Raw genomic sequence first — 22,905 nt, 5'->3', positions numbered from 1 at the left:
GGGAGGAGGAGGAAGAGAAGGAAGGAAGAAGGAAGAAAGGACAGGGAAGGAGGGAGGGAGGGAAGGAAGGAAGGAGCAAAGGAGGGAAAGAAGGAAGGAAGGACAGGGAAGGGAGGAGGGAGGGAGGAAGGAAGGAAGAGAGAAGGAAGGAAGGAAGGAAGGAAGGACAGGGAAGGAAGGAGGGTGGGAGGGAGGAGGAGGAAGAGAGAGAAGGAAGGAAGGAAGGAAGGAAGGAAGGAAGGAAGGAAGGAAGGAAGGACAGGGAAGGAAGGAAGGAAGGGAGGAGGAGGAAGGAAGAGAGAAGGAAGGAAGGAAGGAAGGAAGGAAGGAAGGACAGGGAAGGAAGGAGGGAAGGAAGGAGAAGGAAGGAAGGAAGGAAGGAGGGAGGAGGAGGAAGAGAGAAGGAAGGAAGGAAGGAGAGGGAAGGAAGGAGGGAAGAAAGGAAGGAAGGAAGGAAGGAAGGAAGGAAGGAAGGAAGGGAAAGAAAGAAAGAAAGAAAGAAAGAAAGAAAGAAAGAAAGAAAGAAAGAAAGAAAGAAAGAAAGGGCGACAGGCACGAAAGACAGTAAGAAATACGGGATTACGAGAGTCGGAGAAAGAAAGAGGAAAGAAAGAGGCAGGGAAGCCACCCGCCTCCTGCTCCGACCAAGGTAGGAACTCTCCTTCCTCGGAACCTTAGTTGCTCGCGCCGCGTGGCTGCCAGACCCCCCGCGGGGGGAGGGGGACTCTTTGGAGGGACGGACCGGCCTGCTCTCCTTCGCGTCGGCAACCGAACCAGCAGCCATGGCGGCCTCCGCCGTAGAGAGCGGCGAGCGGGACCGGAGCCCCGGGGCGGGCGGCAGCGGCAGCAGCGGCGGTCCGGTGCTTTCGGAGCTGCAGCGAGAGAAGCGGCTGGTGTGCGTGGAGTTCCCCGGCGTGGTGCAGGACGTGGGCAAGACCTTGATGACTCTGGGGGGAGAAGAGGGGGTCTCCCGGGTAAGGGTCCCCCAAAAGCCTCGCCCCGCCCTTCTGATGGAGGCTTCTAGCAGATGGGTTGGGGGAGAGGGAGCTTGGAGGTCATCTAGTCCGACCCCGTCACCGAAGCAGGAGACCCTAAAGCGGGGGTGGGGCGTTGTCTCCAACCTTGGTCCCTTTAAGACTTGTGGACTTTATTTTATTTTATTTATTTATTTATTTTGTCATTACAGTATATATAAGCATAAGCATGAAAATAACTATATAACATATAAGCATATATGTTATATATATATGTATGTATGTATGTAGGTAGGTCTTTGGTTGAAAGACCTTTGGTCAGAAAACATATATATATATATATGTATGTATGTATGTGTGTATATGTTTTCTGAGGTTTTGGCGGGTGTTTGTATGTAGGTCTTTGGTTATTCGGGTTTTCTCCCGCGTAAAATTGGAAGTGTCTTGGCGACGTTTCGACAAAGTCTCATTCGTCATCTTCAGGCTTCAGCTTCGTGCTTCTGGGAGCAATTATGGGAGAAAATATGACTTCAATAACAGTTGTTAACACCTGGAATGCACTACCTGACTGTGGTCTCTTCTCAAAATCCCCAAAGCTTCAACCAAAAACTGTCTATTATTGACCTCATCCCATTCCTAAGAGGTCAGTAAGGGGTTTGCATAAGAGCACCAGCGTGCCTACCGTTCCTGTCCTAATGTTCCCTTTGATTGTATCCAATTCACATAGTTATTTCATACTTATGCTTATATATCTGCTTATATATTGTATAGTTATTTCATGCTTAGGCTTATATATACTGTTGTGACAAATAAATAAATAAATAAATAAAAATAAAGAGTTCTTCAGCCAGCTCTGGGAGTTGAAGTCCACAAGTCTTAAGGGGACCAAGGTTGGAGACCCCTGCCCTAAAGCAGGGGTCACCAACCTTTCGGACCTCGGGGACCACTACATTCCTAATTTTAAATCCTGAGGACCACTAATATGATTTTTTTTAAAAAATAAATAAATAGTATTTAGTGAAATATAAAAAATGCAAATCATTTTTCTACGGGTCACCAACATTTTCTCACGGACCACTGTGGTTGGTGACCCCTGCCCCAAAGCAGAGATCTCCAACCTTGGTCCCTTTAAGACTTGTAGACTTCAAGTCCCAGAGTTCCTCAGCCAGCTTTGCTGGCTGAAGGACTCTGGGAGTTGAAGTCCATAAGTCTTAAAAGGACCAGGATTGGAGACCCCTGCCCTAAAGCATTGTTTGACAGATGGCCATCTGGCTTCTTCTTGAAACAAAATAATAATAATAAAAAAACACACCCTATGGTCTCATATTGACTTGCAATCCATTGGAATAAACAGAACTACCCAAGAACTCTTAGGAATTAAAAAAAAAACCACTTACTTTTGAAGGTTGGTTATTTTGTTGTTCTTCATTGGTAAATCAACCCTTAAAAAGAGTAAGATAAAATTCTGTCATTAGCCTCGCTACCTGCAGGAGCCAGGAGAGGCACTTTGTACATGCTCAGAGAAATTATAATTATACCAGTCTTTTCTTTAAAAAAAATTCAGTTGTGGCATACACGCACACACAAACATACATATATTGCCTATGTTTAGAATAGAAATAGAAAAAGGAATAGAAGAGAAGAGAAGAGAAGAGAAGAGAAGTTGAAGTTGAAGTTATTCTTTGTTGGCCAAGTGTGATTGGATACACAAGGAATTTGTCTTTGGTGCATATGCTCTCAGTGTACATAAAAGAAAAGATACGTTCATCAAGAATCATAAGGTACAACACTTAGTGATAGTCATGGGGTCCAAATAAGCAACTGAATCACACTAGGAAACAATATCAGTATAAATCGTAAGGATACAAGCAACAAAGCTACAGTCATGCAGTCATAAGCGGGGGGAGATGGGTGATAGGAACGATGAGAAGACTAATAGCAATAGTAATGCAGTCTTAGTGAATAGTTTGAAAGAATTGTTTGTTTAGCAGAGTGATGGCATTCGGAAAAAAACTGTTCTTGTGTCTAGTTGTTTTAGGTGTGCAGTTTGGTTTATGTATTGTACGCATTATATATTATACAATACATATATATTGTATGTATGTGTACACACACATACACACAAGAAAAAATAAATGAAAAAAAAGTAAACAGGCCATCCACCCTTCTTTCTATCAACTATAGTGATTATACCATCATATTTTCCCCCATCTCTTTTGGCTGTTTTATTCATCAATCCATTAAAAAAAAATAGCAGCAAAAAACTCATTTAAGGATTCTAAAACGTCATTCTTGTTTGGGTGGCATTAGGATTCCAAGGACTAAAATTTGGAGTTCGGGAGTAAAGTTCTAATTTCAGATAAAATAACTCGGTATCTATTCCTGTAGTCACTGGGAGTGGAACTTCACCTATTGGCTGTTGCATCCTTATTAGATTTATGCCGATCCCAGCAAAAGACTTGAACTGTATTTCCGTCCCAAAGACCCCTACTGCCACCCGGTGTGTGCCAATCGCTTCCCTACCTCTTCAGTGCTGTTCAAAGTGAAAAAGAAAACAAGGAGGAAACGGACAGAGGACGGAAGTCTGGAAGAAGAAATAAAGTTTGAAGTGGAGATACTTGGTGTCATTTCCACCGTTTATAAATTTCAAGGTAATTTATTCTAAAACGGTTGGAGTCCTTACACCTGCTTGTTGCACAATGTATATTTTGTATTTATTTTCTTTCTTCGCTTTGCTTGATCTCTTTACAACCCGCAGCCACGATAGTTTATGAATCAAAGAATAGTATCACGCAGCAGCGTGGATTCAAAGAGGAAAATTACACAGTTGTGTCCAGATTGAATAATTGGGTTCCCTTGCAACTTTTTAGTCTTATTCTTTTCAGTTTATTCTAGTTTACTTCACCCTTAAACTAAGGCAGTGAGCAAAAATAATGCATCGTGAATGACTTATTTATGTATAAAATCTGTTATTTTTGTTCTTGTCCACTCTGGCTCGCTAATTTGACAACTTTCCGATTTGCCTATTTCCTTAGCATGTTTCTAAGCACAGTCCTAATATGTGATGAGCAATTTAGCCATACGTAATTATTAATTAATAAGGGATGCGGTGGCTCAGTGGCTAAGACGCTGAGCTTGTCGATCGAAAGGTCGGCAGTTCAGCAGTTCGAATCCCTAGCGCCACTTAACGGGGTGAGCTCCCGTTACTCCTCCCAGCTTCTGCCAACCTAGCAGTTCGAAAGCACATTAAAGGAAATGCAAATAGAAAAATAGGGACCACCTTTGGTGGGAAGGGAACAGCATTCCGTGCGCCTTTGGCATTGAGTCATGCCGGCCACATTACCACGGAGACGTCTTCGGACAGCACTGGCTCTTCGCTTTGCTTGATCTCTTTACAACCCGCAGCCATGATAGTTTATGAATCAAAGAATAGTATCACGCAGCAGCGTGGATTCAAAGAGGAAAATTACACAGTTGTGTCCAGATTGAATAATTGGGTTCCCTTGCAACTTTTTAGTCTTATTCTTTTCAGTTTATTCTAGTTTACTTCACCCTTAAACTAAGACAGTGAGCAAAAATAATGCATCGTGAGTGACTTACTTATGTACAAAATCTGTTATTTTTGTTCTTGTCCACTCTGGCTCGCTAATTTGACAACTTTCCGATTTGCCTATTTCCTTAGCATGTTTCTAAGCACAGTCCTAATATGTGATGAGCAATTTATCCATACGTAATTATTAATTAATAAGGGATGCGGTGGCTCAGTGGCTAAGATGCTGAGCTTGTCGATCGAAAGGTCGGCAGTTCAGCAGTTCGAATCCCTAGCGCCACTTAACGGGGTGAGCTCCCGTTACTCCTCCCAGCTTCTGCCAACCTAGCAGTTCGAAAGCACGTTAAAGGAAATGCAAATAGAAAAATAGGGACCACCTTTGGTGGGAAGGGAACAGCATTCCGTGCGCCTTTGGCATTGAGTCATGCCGGCCACATTACCACGGAGACGTCTTCGGACAGCGCTGGCTCTTCGGCTTTGAAACAGAGATGAGCAGCGCCCCCTAGAGTGGGGAACGACTAGCACAGATGTGCGAGGGGAACCTTTACCTTTAATTATTAGTTACGTATCTGATTCTAAGAATGTCAAAATAGGTTACTGTTTATATTTATCTTATTTTGTTATCTGTTTTGTGGAGTGAGGGGAAAAAGTCAGTCGCTGCTGAATGAACTTAACTGTGCGCGCTTTAATTTCACTCTAGGTATGTCTGATTTCCAATACTTGGTAATGCATTCAGAGCCAGACGCTAAACAAACATCAATGTATAACAAAGTCTTGATGCTCAAGCCCGAAAAAGAAGATTTTTTTATGAAGGAGCTGCCGCTATATATTCCTCCACCCATTTTCTCACGCCTGGACACTCCTATCGATTATTATTATCGGCCCGATATACATCACAGGTGAGTGCCTCTCTTACGATATAACGGAGTAGATATTTACTGGAATCGCTTTATTGGAAACTCTGGCGATGTGGGCTGATGTCTCTACTCCTAGTAAGGATCCTTTTAGCTTTTAGTAAAGTGGATTATGATGGCTGTAAAGAAGTGATAAGAGACAGTAGAGTGTGTTATCATTCTGGCAAATAATGAGACATTTTTCAATCGTAGCGATAATCCCCTTTTGTGACTTTTTGACAAGCAAAGTCAATGGGGAAGCCAGATTCAATTAACAGCCATCTTACTAACTTAAGGGCTGTGAAAATATTTACAGACCCCTCGCATCCTGGACATAAACTGTTTCAACTCCTACCCTCAAAACGACGCTATAGAGCACTGCACACCAGAACAACTAGACACAAGGACAGGTTTTTCCCGAAGGCCATCACTCTGCTAAACAAATAATTCCCTCAACACTGTCAAACTATTTACTAAATCTGCACTACTATTAATCTTCTCATCGTTCCCATCACCCATCTCCTCCCACTTATGACTGTATGACTGTAACTTTGTGGCTTATATCCTTACGATTTATACTGTAATTGATTGTTTCCTGATTGCTTAATTGTAGCCTATGACTTATCATTAAGTGTTAAATTTGTACCCTATGACTATCATTAAGTGTTGCAAGTGTTGTACCTTGATGAAGGTATCTTTTCTTTTATTAACACTGAGAGCATCTGCACCAAAGACAAATTCCTTGTGTGTCCAATTACACTTGGCCAATAAAGAATTCTATTCTATTCTGTTCTGTTCTGTTCTGTTCTGTTCTGTTCTATTCTATTCTATTCTATTAACAACTGCAGTGGTTTCCTTTTTTTTTATTTATTTACATTTATATCCCGCCCTTCTCCGAAGACTCAGGGCGCTTACACTATGTTAGCAATAGTCTTCATTCTATTTGTATATTTATATACAAAGTCAACTTTTATTGCCCCCAACAATCTGGGTCCTCATTTTACCTACCTTATAAAGGATGGAAGGCTGAGTCAACCTTGGGCCTGGTGAGACTTGAACTTGCAGTAATTGCAAGCAGCTGCTGTTAATAACAGACTGCTTTAGCAGTCTGAGCCACAGAGGCCCAGCTATAGCAAGAAAGATGATAAAATGGGGTAAAAATTCACTTAACAGCTGTCTCGCTTAGCAAACAGAAATTTTGGGCTCTATGGTTGGGGACTACCTGTGTTAAAGAGGGGCTGTCGTCACCCTCTTTTACTCTCACACGGGATATCCGGGCTGATCTACCTCTTACTTCTCTGGAATGTAATCTCTCTCTCCGGGAAATCTACTTCTTTATTACAGTCCATCATACTATGGGTTTTACACATTCAGTTGATCCGGGGGGGGTCACAGGCTCTTAAGTTGCTTTCACATTTTCCGAAATCTCTTGGTTCCAGTTCAGTAACAGGTACTGGTTTTGATTGTTGCAACAGGCAGATGTACATCTGTTCCAAGCTACTCTAAGCCCCCCTGGCTTGCTTTCCTTTGTTGTAACCGGACAGCTCTTTAAATGACTTCTACGCAATCCAAACTTGGGCGTAATCTTTGGAAGAGTTTTCCAATATATAATAATGCCAGAGCTGAATTCCATTTGCCATTGCGTATAGCATGGCAGAAGAAAGTAAAGAGAGAGGATCAAATGCAACCAGTCGCAAAATCTCGTTCGTATCAGTAACGCTGCTTTTATCTACCCACGATGGGGGTTTGTATTGTATTGACCGCAAATGCCCCTGGCCTCAGTTCCTTTTTCCATTCTCCAGTGTAACATCTGGGTGGTTTCCCATGCTAACATCTGTGATTTTTCCCCACTCCTGCAAAGGCTTATAAAATAATGATGATGTAGTTTTCCATTCAGAATGGTTTGTTTCATCTTAGAGGCTGAATTAGGTAATCTAATTATTCATCTCTTGCTGTGAGGATTACAGTTCTTCCTTTTTTTTAAAACGTTTCATTGACCTTTATAATCCAAGTACAAAAAGAAACCAAAGGTCAAAGCAAGGTCAGAGAAGGAAGAAGAGAAATTGACCAAAACTGGTGACTTCTCTGACTTTTTTCAGTGCAGTAGAATACAAAAAGTGTATGTGTGTGTGTGTATAATAATAATAATAATAATAATAATAATAATAATAATAATAACAACAACAACAACAACAACAACAACAACAACAACAACAACAGAGTTGGAAGGGACCTTGGAGGCCTTCTAGTCCAACCCCCTGCCTAGGCAGGAAACCCTACACCATCTCAGTCAGATGGTTATCCAACATTTTCTTAAAAATTTCCAGTGTTGGAGCATTTAAAACTTCTGCAGGCAAGTCGTTCCACTGATTAATTGTTCTAACTGTCAGGAAATTTCTCCTTAGTTCTAGGTTGCTTCTCTCCTTGATTAATTTCCACCCATTGCTTCTTGTTCTACCCTCAGATGCTTTGGAGAATAGTTTGACTCCCTCTTCTTTGTGGCAACCCCTGAGATATTGGAAGACTGCTATCATCTCTCCCCTAGTCCTTCTTTTCATTAAACTAGGCATACTGAGTTCCTGCAACCGTTCTTCATATGTTTTAGCCTCCAGTCCCCTAATCATCTTCTTTTATTTATATTAATATTAATATTTATATTTAGAGACCATGTCTTCAGTTCTACAGAATCAACTGTAGAGAAACTTAATGTGATGAAAAAGAACCAGCAGCTACTGTGCAATCTTTAGAAAACCCGTTCTGTGGTCTCTTGTGAAAACAAAAGGATTGAAATTAAAAACTTAAAAAGCAAAAGAGGGTCAGGCTAGAATACAGGTTAGTCCACAATTTTACCAACATTTCTGTTGCTAAGTGAAACCTGTGTTAGGTGAGTCTTTTGCCCCATCTTACGACCTTCCTTGTCACAGCTGTTAAGTGGATTGCTGCATTTGTTAAGTTAGCAACACCGACTTCCCGTGAATTTTGCTTGCCGGAAGATAAACACATGATCATGGGACACTGCAAGGGTCATATATGTGAGAAACGTTGATCATCATCATCACCTTTTAAAGACCCCCATAATCTCTTGCCGGGTGGAGTTCTGGGTAACTGAATGGAACTGAGCGTTTACTGGCCGGATGCCCTTCCTGTCGCCAATGTGGAGTTTTGGTCAGCAGATATAATCTCATTGTGTTCAGAGAGAGAAATATCTGCCTCTAGCTAGGATAGAACTCACAGCCTCCTGATTGCGAGGCGAGAGCTCTACCTATAGGCTACCGTACCACTCCTTTTGCTAAACGTTCATAAGTCCCTTTTTTTCAGCGGCATTGTAACGTCGAACGGTCTCTAAATGAACTAAATGAGACTCTAGAAAGAGTGCAGAGAAGAGCAACAAAGATGATTAGGGGACTGGAGGCTAAAACATACGAAGAACGGTTACAGGAACTGGGTATGTCTAGTTTAATGAAAAGAAGGACTAGGGGAGACATGATAGTAGCCTTCCAATATCTCAGGGGTTGCCACAAAGAAGAGGGAGTCAAACTATTCTCCAAAGCACCTGAGGGTAGAACAAGAAGCAATGGGTGGAAACTCATCAAGGAGAGAAGCAACTTAGAACTAAGGAGAAATTTCCTGACAGTTAGAACAATTAATAAGTGGAACGACTTGCCTGCAGAAGTTGTGAATGCTCCAACACTGGAAGTTTTTTAAGAAAACGTTGGATAGCCATTTGTCTGAAATGGTGTAGGGTTTCCTGCCAGGGCAGGGGGTTGGACTAGAAGACCTCCAAGGTCCCTTCCAACTCTATTATTATTATTATTATTATTAACTGTTGTAAGTCAATGACTGCCTGCACATGACAAATCGAAGCTTGACGTTCAGCTAGAGTTGAGTTTCCTTTGTTGGCGTTGCATTGTTCCCCAGGGAAGGCTATCGCAACCCTCCCCTATCCAGCGAGAATCTGATCGGCCTCAGCAGGGCGCGACGTCCTCACAACGCTATCTTCGTCAACTTTGAGGATGAAGAGGTGCCCTCGAAGCCGTTGGAGGCGGCCGTGCAGACGTGGAAGAAAGTCTGCAGCAACGTGGTGGATCACCAAGCAGAAGAAGAGCTGAAGAAAGTAGGTTTGCCTAAGCTTGAAACCTCCCTTTTTAAAAAATAAAAAATAAATAAATTATCCCGAGGCATTTTTCGGATTGAAAATGCAACATGTTGAGGACTCGGGTCTTGTGTCGTTTTTTTTAAAATGCAAGTTTCTAGTTCTGAGGGTGGACCTTGGCATTCGGAGAGGTCTCCTTGCCTCTTTGGGACACGTCAGATAAATTACATTGCAAAAAAACAACAACACCAAAAACACAAAAACACCAGGGTCCGTGTACAAATTCCCAACATTTAACAGGAAAACATTTAATTTTGCTTTCCCCTTTTTGGAAAGAGAAGCTGCAGACGCTCTTTTTCCTTTCGCACAGGGTCCTATGTGCAACTTAAGTTTAGAAAGCTTGCTTTGGCCCACTTAAAGCAGGACCCAAACTGTATTGAGAGTTAACGTGTTGGAGATCACATTGGGGCAGGGGTGAAATGCTCCCGGTTCGGACCAGTTCAGTCGAACCGGTTGGGATGGCAGCTCGAGGTACCGCCCGGTCGTCGTTACTTCCTGGTTTTAACCCGGAAGTAAGCTGTTTTTTGCCCTCTGCACATGCACAGAAGGGTTTGTGCACGCGCAGAGGGTCGGCGCATGTATCTGATGCGCAAGCATGTGGCGTGTGCACCTCTAAACCGGTAGGGAGGTAAGTAGATTTCACCCCTGCATTGGGGGTAGCTTATTGGCAGATGCAGTGGGAGATCGGTTTGATGGATTTGATATGTGCATTCACTGTCTTTTAGTGAAAGGATTGGAAAGACAGCTCCTAAAACGTAGTCTGAAATGGAAATCTCTTTTATATATTTTCTTTCTTTCTTTCTTTCTTTCTTTCTTTCTTTCTTTCTTTCTTTCTTTCTTTCTTTCTTTCTTTCTTTCCTTCCTTCCTTCCTTCCTTCCTTCCTTCCTTCCTTCCTTCCTTCCTTCCTTCCTTCCTTCTGCAGTACTGACTTAGCACCCAATTTTAAAAACTCTTAAGTAGCTTCCAGATACCCTAATGAAAGCACAATAAAAATAAATCCAACCAGCAGTGTTAATCCATAAATCAACTTTCATTGCTGTCATGAACCAGCACCGCAATTTGATAAGCATATTTTAAAGGATAATTAAAAGCATTGTCTATTCTGCTGGGGATTCATAAAATTAGAGCTAAATTTGGCAATTTTAAGTCAAACGAGCGGGATGGGTCGGCAAACAGATGTAATGATAAATAGTGATGAACGGAATGGAATTTGTTTGTCTTTTTTTAATCCACCCAATGCTAACGGAGTTTCTTTGGGTGACACTGGAAAGCATCGAACTGATTGGTGAAGCTGTTTCTTTGAAATCGATTTGCGCTTAGTGAAAAAAATGAAATAAAAGGTAACCCAGCGGGATTTTCACCTTTTTGCTGTTTTGTGTCTGCACAAATTCTTTTTCAGCTTTTCGAACTTCGTCCCGTGTGGTCCCGCAATGCTGTGAAAGCCAACATCTGCGTTCACCCTGACAAACTGAAATTGTTACTACCCTATTTGGCTTATTACATGGTGAGTCCCTGTTTTATCAACATTACGGTACCTTCTTACAAAAAATAAACAAAAACCCCAAAGAATATAATGTAGATAAACATGCATTGGGTTTTTATGCCTCTATTTGAGAGCCAGTTTGATCTAGCGGTTAAAGTGCTGACCTTTTAATCTTGCCTTAGACATGAAAGTAGTTGGGTAATTTGGAGCCACTCACCAGGAGACGGTGAGTTCTAGTCCCGCTTTAGGCATGAAAGCTGGCTGGGTGACTTTGGGCCACTCACCAGGAGACAGTGAGTTCTAGTCCCGCTTTAGACATGAAAGTAGTTGGGTAATTTGGAGCCACTCACCAGGAGATGGTGAGTTCTAGTCCCGCTTTAGGCATGAAAGCCGGCTGGGTGACTTTGAGCCAATCACCAGGAGACAGTGAGTTCTAGTCCCGCTTTAGGCATGAAAGCCGGCTGGGTGACTTTGGGCCAATCACCAGGAGACAGTGAGTTCTAGTCCCGCTTTAGGCATGAAAGCCAACTGGGTGACTTTGGGCCAATCACCAGGAGACGGTGAGTTCTAGTCCCGCTTTAGGCATGAAAGCCAACTGAGTGACTTTGGGCCAATCACCAGGAGACGGTGAGTTCTAATCCCGCTTTAGGCATGAAAGCCGGCTGGGTGACTTTGGGCCAATCACCAGGAGACGGTGAGTTCTAGTCCCGCTTTAGGCATGAAAGCCGGCTGGGTGACTTTGGGCCAATCACCAGGAGACGGTGAGTTCTAGTCCCGCTTTAGGCATGAAAGCCAACTGGGTGACTTTGGGCCAATCACCAGGAGATGGTGAGTTCTAGTCCCGCTTTAGGCATGAAAGCCGGCTGGGTGACTTTGGGCCAATCACCAGGAGACGGTGAGTTCTAGTCCCGCTTTAGGCATGAAAGCCGGCTGGGTGACTTTGGGCCACTCACCAGGAGACGGTGAGTTCTAGTCCCGCTTTAGGCATGAATGCCGGCTGGGTGACTTTGGGCCAATCACCAGGAGACGGTGAGTTCTAGTCCCGCTTTAGGCATGAAAGCCGGCTGGGTGACTTTGGGCCAATCACCAGGAGACGGTGAGTTCTAGTCCCGCTTTAGGCATGAAAGCCGGCTGGGTGACTTTGGGCCACTCACTCTCTTTCAGCCCAACCCACCTCACTGGGTTGTTTTTGTGGGGAAAAGAGGAGGAGGAAGAAGTATTCGTGACCTGCAGTTACTTATAAAGTTACGAAGGCAGCATACAAATCGTAATACTAAATAATTTTTTTTAAATGTACTGTGTATCTATCTTTCTTTCTTTCTTTCTTTCTTTCTTTCTTTCTTTCTTTCTTTCTTTCTTTCTTTCTCTATTTATCCCTCTCTCTCTCTCTCTCTCTCTCTCTCTCTCTATCTATCTAAGAAGTGTTCAGTGTATTTTATGATTCCGAAATGATGAATTGCAACGAAACTGCAAAAACCACGCAGTCAACTGAAAAGCAGGAGAGAAGGCCTGTACTATCATCTCAGCCATTCTCCCCCCAAGATGTTATCTTTTTAGCACTCGGTTAGCGATCCTTTCATTTTTCTCACGGTCCTTTTAGCTTACGGGACCTTGGAGAAGCCTGTGGGTTCGTTTCGGTTACGATCCTAGGAGACACCCCGAAGCAAAGATCTACCAGGTTCTGGATTTCAGGATCCGCTGCGGCATGAAATACGGTAAAAACCTAAAACAGCAGATTAAAAAATGATATTTATTAATAAGCGTGGTAGATTACATAAGACATTATTTTTGAAGAATAACAAGGACTAAATTGACTTTAAATTTAATATTGGTAGTTGGACTTTCGTTACTGATATATTGGAAGATGCAGCACTGCTGATTGGACTAATTTTAATGGACTTAAGAAAGAAAACAGAAACTTTAATGCACTCAAAGAATCTACAAGAAGGATATACACCAGAATGGAAAATTGGACTGATTACATTTAAATCAAATTTTAAGATTGAAGTGTTAAATAGTTTAAGAGTGATGGTAAGAATTGTATTGTATTAATGTACTTGTTTATAAGGGAAAGGGGAGTTAAGGTTTCAAAGGGAGAGGAAAGATTATGGATTAGGGTTTATTGGTGTAATTTAGTTTATGATTGATCGATGCAATAACCTGTGTTCTGCTCTGGGAAGTCCTGGGTGGGTGGGGGAAAGGAGGGGAGGGGGAAAGGGAGAGGGAGGACGGTGGGGTGCGGCTTTTTTTGCGTCTCGCCAATTCGGCTTCCCCGAGAACTGTACTACACTTGTTGCTGTCCTCCCCATGGCTTGTATACAATACGCTGTTTCTTCATGGATCATATTTCCATCTCTTTAGGGTACACCCCAAACGAAATGCCCGTGAAAGCCAAACGCAGCACCTACAACTACAGCCTGCCTATTACTTTAAAAAAACCAGGTAGGTCGTTTCAATTGGGACACGCTTGGCGCGCCCTTAAGGGCCTCTTGTGGCTCAGCAGACGAATGCAGTCTGTTATTAACACAGCTGCCTGCAACTGCTGCAGGTTCTAGTCCCACCAGGCCCAAGGTTGACTCAGCCTTCCATCCTTTATAAGGTAGGTAAAATGAGGAGCCAGATTGTTGGGGGGGGCAATAAGTTGACTTTGTATATAAATATACAAATAGGATGAAGACTATTGCTAACATAGTGTAAGCCGCCCTGAGTCTTCGGAGAAGGGCGGGATATAAATGTGAATTAAAAAAAAAAAAAGAAACAAGGAATGAAACCGCTTTCGTTTCTGCTTTGAGACAAGTCGCGAAGAAACGTGCTGTCCTTAAGTTAGAATGTCTGTTGGGCCCGCGCTTTGTTTACAGGAGACAGAATAACGAGAGTCGGAAGGGGGCCTTGGAGGTCTTCTAGTCCAACCCCCTGCTCAAGCAGGAGACCTTAGACACGTAATGGCGAACCCACGGCACGCATGCCAGAGCCCTCTCTGCTGGTACGCGCGCCGGCGCCCCAGGTCAGATCTCCGTGGCGTTTCTTTCGCGAGCTTCTGTTTCCCTGCAAACGACGAAACGGAAGCTCCCGAAAGAAAAAGATCTTACCACTTGCCGCGCTGACGGTGTTGGGATGCCCCCGTCTCCCACCGGCCAGCTGGTATTCGGGTCTCTGCTGTGCATCCACACACGTCCCATGTCAGTTTGAGCATGTGCACGCACAGTGTTTGAGCGCTTGGTGCCTAAGAGGTTCGCCATCGCTGCCCTGTACAAATTCAGACAAAAATGGTTCTCCAATCTCTTCTTCAAAACCTCCAGCGTCAGAGCACCCGCAACTTCTGGAGGCAGGTCGTTCCACCGGTTTATTGCTCTCGCTGTATCAGGAAATGTCTCCTCGTAAAATTTCCCTCCTGCCCAAATGTGAGCGTTTCACACTTTTACCGTTAGAGGATTTGCACCCATCTGTCTCTCCAGCGCTGAGAAAGACTCGCTTGAACCCATACAGAGCTTCTACTGACCGTCATAGACCATTCTTCTCCGGTCGGAATCCCTTCCAGATTGTGTGGACGTCAGCTCCCAGAATTCCTTAGCCAACAAGGCCGCTGGGGATTCTGGGAGATGGCTCTCCTTTCCCAATATTTTGGGCTTTTCAACTCCCCAAATTCCTTAGCCTGCATGCTTTTTATGCTGAAAACTCAGAGGATTAAGTCTGATTGAATCACTAAGTCATTGTTGGGCAACCTGTTTTAAAGGTTTTCCCATCCACCTTCCGCGATGTTCTAAAAAAAAATTTGGGATCATCCCCTCGTATCTTTTTCAGGAAATCATGGCCTCGGCATCCAAGACTTGAAACAGGGGCTTAGCACATCTGGAGCATCAGGTGCAAAATCACCATGTATGAGCAAATACAAACTTAAGGTAAGTCCTTCTCCTCCTCCTCCTCCTCCTCCTCCTCCTCCTCCTCCTCCTCCTCCTGGCCATACCAGGAATTTGTTATCTTCAGACGCCTTGTTTGGTTGAAGCTTTTGGGAGTTTGAGAAGAGACCACAGAGTCAGGTAGTGTATTCCAAGCGTTAACGACTCTGTTACAGAAGACATATTTTCTGCAATCAAGATTGAAGCGGTTAACATTAAGTTTGAATCTATTGTTTGCTCTTGTATTATTGCGATTGAAGCTGAAGTAGTCTTTAACAGGAAGGACATTGCAATAGATGATTCTGTGGGTTAAAAACAGGTCTTGTGGGAGTCGGCGGAGTTCTAAGTTTTCTAATCCCAGGATTTCAAGTCTGGTGGTATAAGGTATTTTGTTGTTTACAGAGGAGCGGAGAACTCTTCTTGTAAAATATTTCTGGACTCGTTCAATTGAATTAAGGTCTGAGATGTGGTGTGGGTTCCAGACAGGTGAGCCGTATTCAAGAATAGGTCTAGCAAATGTTTTGTATGCTCTGGTTAGTAGTGTAGAGCTTTTGGAAAAGAAGCTACGCAGAATTAGGTTTACAACTCTTACAGCCTTTTTTGCTATGTAGTTGCAGTGGGCTTTGGCACGCAGATCATTTGATATGAAAACTCCAAGGTCTTTAACGGGATGGGGGTCGTCTGTAAGGTAATGTCCATTAAGCTTGTACTTAGTGTTTGGGTTCTTTTTTTCCAATATGTAAGACTGCGCATTTGCTGGTTGACATTTGGAGTTGTTTCTTTTGGGGAGATCTCGATTTACCGAAGATTCCAAGATAAAGGTGAAGAGGGAACTACAGGTAGTCCTTGACTTATGACCGCAATTGAGCCCCAAATTTTGGAGGACAATTTTTTTTTTTAAACCAAAGTACCTCAACTGGGCGAATTTACAAGAAGGCATCCAAAATCGCAAAGTCCTTCTAAAGACTGTCGATGGTTCTTGGTAAGAAAAGAGCCATTGTGGCGCAGTGGTTAGAATGCAGTATTGCAGGCTAATTCTGCTCGCTGCCAGGAGTTCGATCCTGACTGGCTCAAGGTTGACTCAGCCTTCCGTCCTTCCAAGGTGGGTAAAATGAGGACCCAGATTGTTGGGGGCAAGATGCTGACTCTGTAAACTGCTTAGAGAAGGCTGTAAAGCACTGTGAAGCGGTATATAAGTCTAAGTGGTACTGTTATTGCTAAGGTATCCTGCCACTGGTGCGGAGCTCTTCCACAGATAGGATTTGATCCAACCCTACCTCTGATTCTTTGCCTCCTCCTCCTCCTCCTAGGATTCCATTTATACCTTTGAGGAAGGGTCTCTGCCCCCTTATCGACAGATGTTCTACCAGCTGTGCGATTTGAAAGTGGAAAGGTACAGTATTTGCATCGACCTGTTTTTAAGCTGTTAAAATCCATCTTGCCTTTTAGTCAAAATCTTGTTCCATTTCTGCAGCTCTTCTGTGGCTGAAACCCAATCTATGTATAAGCTTGGACGTCCTTTGCTTTGCAACTCTAGAAAGTCAATTGATGCTTTTGCCCAGATGTTTTGAGGGCACCGAACCAAGCATCTCAAGTCACAAGTGTATTCTGACTCTAGAAAGTCAATTGATGCTTTGCCCAGATGTTTTGAGGGCACCCAACCAAGCATCTCAAGTCACAAGTGTATTCTGACTCTAGAAAGTCAATTGATGCTTTGCCCAGATGTTTTGAGGGCACCCAACCAAGCATCTCAAGTCACAAGTGTATTCTGACTCTAGAAAGTCAATTGATGCTTTGCCCAGATGTTTTGAGGGCACCCAACCAATCCTCTCAAGCCACAGGTGTACCCTAGCAACAGTTACGTCATCTTTGTTAGCTATAGCTTTCCAAGAAAGGGCGCTAATGACAGCCGTGGCTTGGTCCATCCAGGAGGCACGTTTCTCCTGACCTTGGTTGTCAGAACAGGACTATCCCTGGCTTCCCAATTTGGTTGCCCGATTCTCTGCGCCCAGAAGAACCATGTTGAATTTTGGCTTCTGTTCAGCTTGCAGAAGATCATCCATCGAAATGACAACATGGAGGCGGCTTGTACGGAGCGGGACGGCTGGTGCCTTCCGAAGACCAACGATGAATTGAGGGACACCATGTCACTGATGATAAGGCAGATAATCCGATCCCAGAGGCCAGGTGAGGGGGAAATGGGGCTGGCAAGTCCAGGTATGTTGCTCACCTGTATTGTAACCATCAGGAGTCCCAATTGTGTGGGCAGGCCCCATTATGGTCATAACTTGAGGTCTACCTGTAATAGTGGCAGCTTTTCTCTTCTTCTTTTAATAAAAACTGAAATATGTATATTTATATTTAATAAATATGAAAAATATGAAAAATAAAACGCTTTTGCGTTTCTTAGTATTTTCCCCCATAATTCTGGAATCTTGTCTTTGCTGGCCACAAGATGCTCAAAAATGCCAGATCCCATATTAATTCATGCTCCATTATTCCAACCGGGTCTTCTGAGCCTTCTGTTTCTCATTTGTAATTTTTCCTCTTCTCTGATCTGCTTCAGCTCTGTTCAGAAACCCATCCAGTACCACAGAGGGCAAAGAGCAGCTGACTTTTGAATCTGGAGAAGAGGAAGAGGAGGAGGAGGAAGAGGAAGAGGTTTTCAAGCCTTCGGACGGGAGCGAAAATGAAATGGAGACCGAAATTCTTGACTATGTCTAATGTGTGGGGCTGATGGGCTGGACTGGTTCTTGGGGGGAGGAATTTGTTTTGCTTTTTTTTTTTGAGGAGGGGGTAGGACAGAAGAAACCCATCAATCCAAGCAATGAATCGATGAACCCATCAACTTAACCAACTCATCAACCCAACCAACGCGCCAACTCAACCAACTCGCCAACCCAACCAATGCGCCAATTCAACCAACGCACTAACTCAACCAATGCGCCAACCCGATGAACCCAACAACCCAGCCAACTTGAACCCACAACCAACCCAACCCGTTGGCTGCATGGTATCTTCGACTCGATTGGATTTGTGCAAAAGTGTCATTTGTAAGTTGCACTTTGCTGGCGTTGCATTTTTTTTCTTTCTTTCCTAAAGAGCGCAGCGATAGTTGGGGTTTTTTGTTGTTGTTGTTGTTGTTTCCTCGATACAGCCGTCCTTCCATCGTTGGATTCAAATGTAGATACGAGACTCTATCTCATAGTTTTGGGGAATTTTTTTGGCATTTTAGCGGGGGTTTTTTGTTTTGTTTTTTGCAATTGAGGGCCGAGCCCATCTACATCCGACAACTTTGTCTCCCTGGGGGTCATCTTTTGGATTAACCACACTGTTGAAATTCCAACCAAGGCCTGATGGTTATCTATCTCAACCTTCAATACCGGCAGGCAAAAATTATAATTTCATTCCTACTAGGACTTCAGTTGTTCCTGTTCTTCTCAAATAAAAAAAGGCATTTGGAATTTCTTTCGTGATGCCTTGAGAGAGAAAAAAAAATTGGAGTTTTGTGGGGCATCAGATGGACAGTGTAAGAAATGCTCGCTCTTTTGTAGAGCGATAAAGCGATTTCTTTTTTAGCTGGAGCTGAAAATAAAGAGATCGGTGCCTTCAAAATCGTTTTAAGTAAGATTTGTTTGTAGGACGCTTGAAAGAAACTCGAGAGAGAGAGAGGTACTCTGAAGATGGCATTTGATTTCATTGTACGAGGTGCAATGACAATAAAGCAAACTAACCCGCTTCTTCAGTTTCCCCACCATCCAGTCAGAGCTGAAGTGTTGTGACCCAGGACCCAAGTAGGTAGTAGGAAACTCAGTCCTTGAAAAAAACAAACTTTATTCGAACAGCTGAGAATTACTTCATTCCCAGCATCGTTCAACTCAAATTAAAACAAATTCCTCCCAACACAAATTCCTCAGTCCTATCGCAAACCTCGGTCCAATTAGGCAAACTGCCAAAGGCCTTGGCAAATGTTCAGAAATCACAAAAATAAAGGCAAGACATAGATGAAGCAGAAGACGAAGCAGAAGCTACAACGTTGTTTTCCGGCAAAGCTCAAATGCCGTTGCTGGTCTGTTTTAAGCCTTATGGGAGGGGCTGATCATCTCTTGGCCTTACTCCCGAGTTGTCCTCTCTGCTTGAGCTGCTCTTGCCTTCTGGCAGCTCTTCTCATGCGTGCATTAGGAACAGGCTCCTGCTGCTCCTCTGCCTCACTACTATCAGCCTCTGGAGGCTCTGGAGTCCGCACCTCCCTCCCCGATGGCCCTGGCCTCACCTCAGCCTCATCGCTGTCCGACTGTTGCCAGCTCCGCAGGCTACTGGCGGACCACAACATGAAGAAGCTTCTTGGACGAGAAGCGAAACATCTTCAGAGGAAAGCCAGAAAGTCCTGTTGCCCCTTGAAAAAGCACCTTTGGGTTATGGCCAAAGCAGAGAATTTCGAACTAATTCTATGTCCTTCTGGAAGGCTGATTTTTTTTTTCTTATAAAGGTGGCACGATCCCCTAGTAGTTCTTCTAATTTTATCCTCCGTCTCCAGGTGAGAGTTTTATTCGTTATCTGCCAGGGCTGGGGGCCGAACCATGTGAAAGCACCAGCTGGTGGACAGACACACCTCAAAGGGGAAGATAAGGGGTTTTTTTTTTCCCCACTTATTGGATTTATCTTGGTTATTTATTTCGCTACAAAACTTGGCAGCAGGCAGGGAAACCGGTCCATCAGATTTCCAGCTGGGGGCTGCGACACCAGTGCCCTTGAGTTGCCATAGGTATTGGGCTGAACCTAAGCTATAAAGCCATCCGTCTGGAACGCAGCGGCCCCATCGGACTTCACCATGGATCGCTGGGCCGTTCTGGGTTTTGCCGTCCTCGTCTGCCTGGAGGCAGCGGGAGCCGCCAAGGTAACTTAGAGCTAACTAAAGGGGGTAGAGATAGTTCTTGACTTACAGCAGTTCAGTTCACCAACAGTTCACCAACACTGGAAGTTTTTAAGAAGATGCTGGTTGAGGAGGGGGATGGACTAGAAGACCTTCAAGGTCCCTTTATTCCATTCCATGCCATGCCATTCTATTCTATTCTTCCATTCCACTTTCTATTTTCTATCTTATCCTATCCTATAATATCCTATCCTATCCTATCCTATCTTATCCTATCCTATCCTAATTTCTGTTCTGTTCTATTTATTCTATTCTATTTTACTCTACCCTACTCTACTCTACTCTATTCTTCCATTCCACTTTCTATTTTCTATTCTATTCTATTCTATTCTATTCTATTCTATTCTATCCTCTCCTCTCCTTTCCTCTCCTCTCCTCTTCTCTTCTCTTTTCTTCTTCCATTCCACTTTCTATTTTCTATTTTCTTTTCTTCTTTTCTATTCTTTTCTATTCTATTCTATTCTATTCTATTCTATTCTTTTCTATTCTATTCTATTCTATTCTAAATTTCTCCTCTCCTTTCCTCCTCTCCTCTTCTCTTCTCTTTTCTTCTTCCATTCCACTTTCTATTTTCTATTTTCTTTTCTTCTATTCTATTCTATTCTATTCTATTCTATTCTATTCTATTCTATTCTATTCTATTCTATTCTATTCTAAATTTCTCCTCTCCTTTCCTCTCCTCTTCTCTTCTCTTCTCTTTCCTTCTCTTCTCTTTTCTTCTTCCATTCCACTTTCTATTTTCTATTTTCTTTTCTTCTATTCTATTCTATTCTAAATTTCTCCTCTCCTCTCCTTTCCTCTCCTCTCCTCTGCTCTTCTCTTCTCTTCCCTTCTCTTCTCTTCTCTCCTTCCATTCCACTTTCTATTTTCTATTTTCTATTTTCTTTTCTTCTATTCTATTCTATTCCAAATTTCTCTTCTCTTCTCTTCTCTTCTGTTCTCTATTCAAAGCTGAAAAAAAAGTGTCTAACGACTGTTTTTCACACTTAGGACCTTTCTAGCATCACCTTGGTCAGGTGATCAAAATTCAGACGCTTGGCAACTGGTTCACACTTATGACCGTTGCTATGGCACACGATCCCCTTTCGCGACCTTTTGACAAGTCAAAGGGGAAGGCAGATTCACTCAACGACCGGGTTACTCACTGAGCTATTGCCCTGATTCACTTAAGAAATGCAGCAAGAAAGGTCGTAAAAACGGGGCAAGCTTCATTAAGTGCCTTGCTCAGCGACAAGAGTTTGGGGCCTCAATTGTGGTCGTAACTCGAGGACTATCTGTGTGGGAAATTTTTGGGGCGAAACCAAGCATGGTTTCCAGTCTCGAAGCCTGAGTTGTCCCTTTGGGTTGATCCCTTTGAGATTGGTATGAACGCTGATGTTCCTCTCGTCTCATCAAAATGAAATTCAGTGTAGAGAAAAGTCAAATCTTACATTTAGGCAAGAAAAGAACAAAAGTACACATATAGATTAGGAGTAAACCAGGCAGTAACCGTGAGAGGGATCTCGGAATCTTAGTGGACAGCCAATTAAATATTTAAAAAGTCAACGCAATCCTAAATTGCATTAAGAGAGGGATTCAATCGAGATCAAGTAAGGCACTAATACCAATCTATAAAGCCTTAGTAAGACCACACCTAGAGTACTGCACACAGTTTTGGTCACCACACTATTAAAAATACGTTGAGACCCTGGAAAAAGTGCAGAGAAGAGCAACCAAGATGATTCGGGGACTGGAGGCTAAAACATGCAAGGAACGGTTGCAGGAACCAGGCACGGCTAGTCTAGTGAAGAGAAGGACCAGGGGAGACATGATAGCAGTCTTCCAATATTTGAGGGGCTGCCACAGAGAGGAGGAAGGGGGTCAAGCTATTTTCCGAGGCACCTGAAGGCCAGACAAGGAACAATGGATGGAAACTGATCAAGGAGAGATTCAACCTGGAAATAAGGATAAATTTCCTGACCGTGAGAACAATCAACCCATGGAAGAGAAGTTGCCTTCGGAAGTTGAGGGAGCTTCATCACTGGAGGCTTTCAAAAAACTGGACTGCCATCTGTCAGAAATGGTGTAGGTCTCCTGCTTGAGCAGGGGGTTAGACTAGATGGCCTACGAGGTCCCTTCCAACTCTATTATCCTGTTCTGTTCAGTCATTCTTGATGGAAGAATTAACAAAATCTTCTTCCCTTCTGTGGCACGAATGTAGCTGGGCATCGTAAACACCGAAAGTGGGTTTGTGGAAGGCGTCAACAAAAAACTGGGCCTTTTTGGAGATTATATGGATATCTTCAAAGGAATCCCTTTTGCTGCCCCCACCAAGACCTTAGAAGACCCCCAGCCTCACCCCGGCTGGCCAGGTAAGATGGAAAAGACGCCTTGAATTGAATTCACTTCTGTTTTTAACCGATGACACTTGTACTGTAAGAAGTCACTTGGGCGTCTTGAATAAAAAGACAGAAACGCCTTTCTTGAGCTAAACAATTTAGGTGTCTCTTCCATTTGATGCATGTCAGCATGTTGTACAAACCTACATTTGGGTGGGGTGATTCGACATCCTTTATCCAGGTTTGGTTTAATTGTGGGGGAGGAGTGAGCTTCCAAGGCTGGTCAATTGGGGGAACGGGGCAGAAGAAGAAACGCACTTTTGAATGAATCTCATTAGATTTTTCTCCAGGGCCTTTTGAAGGCATCCTTTTACATCCTGAAGGACTAGAAAGGTGGTCTGTTACGAAAGTGTGGATTTGAAAACCATTTTGCGTTACCGTCTGTCCTCTAGAATTAGGATTAGGCCACGATGTAAAAAAGATGTGGAGACTCTAGAACAGTGGTTCTCAACCTTTTTAGTGCTGCGACCCCTTTAATACAATTCCCCATGATGTGGCGACTCCTTTAATACAATTCCCCACGATGTGGCGACCCCAACCGTAAAATTATTTTCGTTTTGAATTTATCGCGCCTGAAGCCGTCTTGGCTAGCGATCTGAACTGCTTGCGATTGCCTTGAGGACAGAGGCATTAAAGCGGAGACT

At 43.4% G+C, this 22,905-nt stretch overlaps 2 protein-coding genes across 3 annotated transcripts in view; both read left to right on the top strand.

Moving 5' to 3' along the window:
• The first annotated feature begins 749 nt into the window (after positions 1 to 749).
• GTF3C5 (general transcription factor IIIC subunit 5) lies at positions 750 to 18,565 on the top strand. The gene is made up of 11 exons (XM_058159345.1): positions 750 to 974; positions 3,409 to 3,625; positions 5,225 to 5,423; positions 9,336 to 9,531; positions 10,971 to 11,075; positions 12,655 to 12,769; positions 13,416 to 13,496; positions 14,856 to 14,953; positions 16,261 to 16,343; positions 16,995 to 17,137; positions 17,517 to 18,565. Exons 1-11 carry the CDS (start codon positions 783 to 785, stop codon positions 17,672 to 17,674), a joined length of 1,587 nt encoding a protein of 528 aa, XP_058015328.1. The 5' UTR covers positions 750 to 782; the 3' UTR covers positions 17,675 to 18,565.
• Positions 17,866 to 22,905, top strand: part of CEL (carboxyl ester lipase) — a 22,144-nt gene continuing 17,104 nt past the window's right edge. Inside the window, exons 1-3 of one of the 2 annotated variants that reach the window (XM_058159342.1) lie at positions 18,713 to 19,487; positions 19,649 to 19,847; positions 22,084 to 22,234. In XM_058159342.1, the coding sequence (XP_058015325.1) occupies positions 19,782 to 19,847; positions 22,084 to 22,234 (217 nt within the window). In that variant the 5' untranslated portion in view covers positions 18,713 to 19,487; positions 19,649 to 19,781. Of the gene's footprint in view, positions 18,004 to 18,712; positions 19,488 to 19,648; positions 19,848 to 22,083; positions 22,235 to 22,905 lie in introns of those variants that run through there. The other variant, XM_058159344.1, reaches the window with a different exon arrangement.

This window comes from Ahaetulla prasina, chromosome 16 (assembly GCF_028640845.1).
Source record: "Ahaetulla prasina isolate Xishuangbanna chromosome 16, ASM2864084v1, whole genome shotgun sequence".
In the NCBI taxonomy this organism is placed as follows: domain Eukaryota; kingdom Metazoa; phylum Chordata; class Lepidosauria; order Squamata; family Colubridae; genus Ahaetulla; species Ahaetulla prasina.
Note: the sequence above shows the minus strand (reverse complement) of the source record. Positions and strands in the feature narration are given on the sequence as shown.

Bases quoted from the DNA above. Each gene is read 5' to 3' on its own strand.
- GTF3C5 (XM_058159345.1), top strand. From the start codon at position 783: ATGGCGGCCTCCGCCGTAGAGAGCGGCGAGCGGGACCGGAGCCCCGGG. The intron at 16,344-16,994 runs GTACAGTATTTG...GCTTCTGTTCAG, and splicing joins TGCGATTTGAAAGTGGAAAG to CTTGCAGAAGATCATCCATC. The intron at 17,138-17,516 runs GTGAGGGGGAAA...GATCTGCTTCAG, and splicing joins AATCCGATCCCAGAGGCCAG to CTCTGTTCAGAAACCCATCC.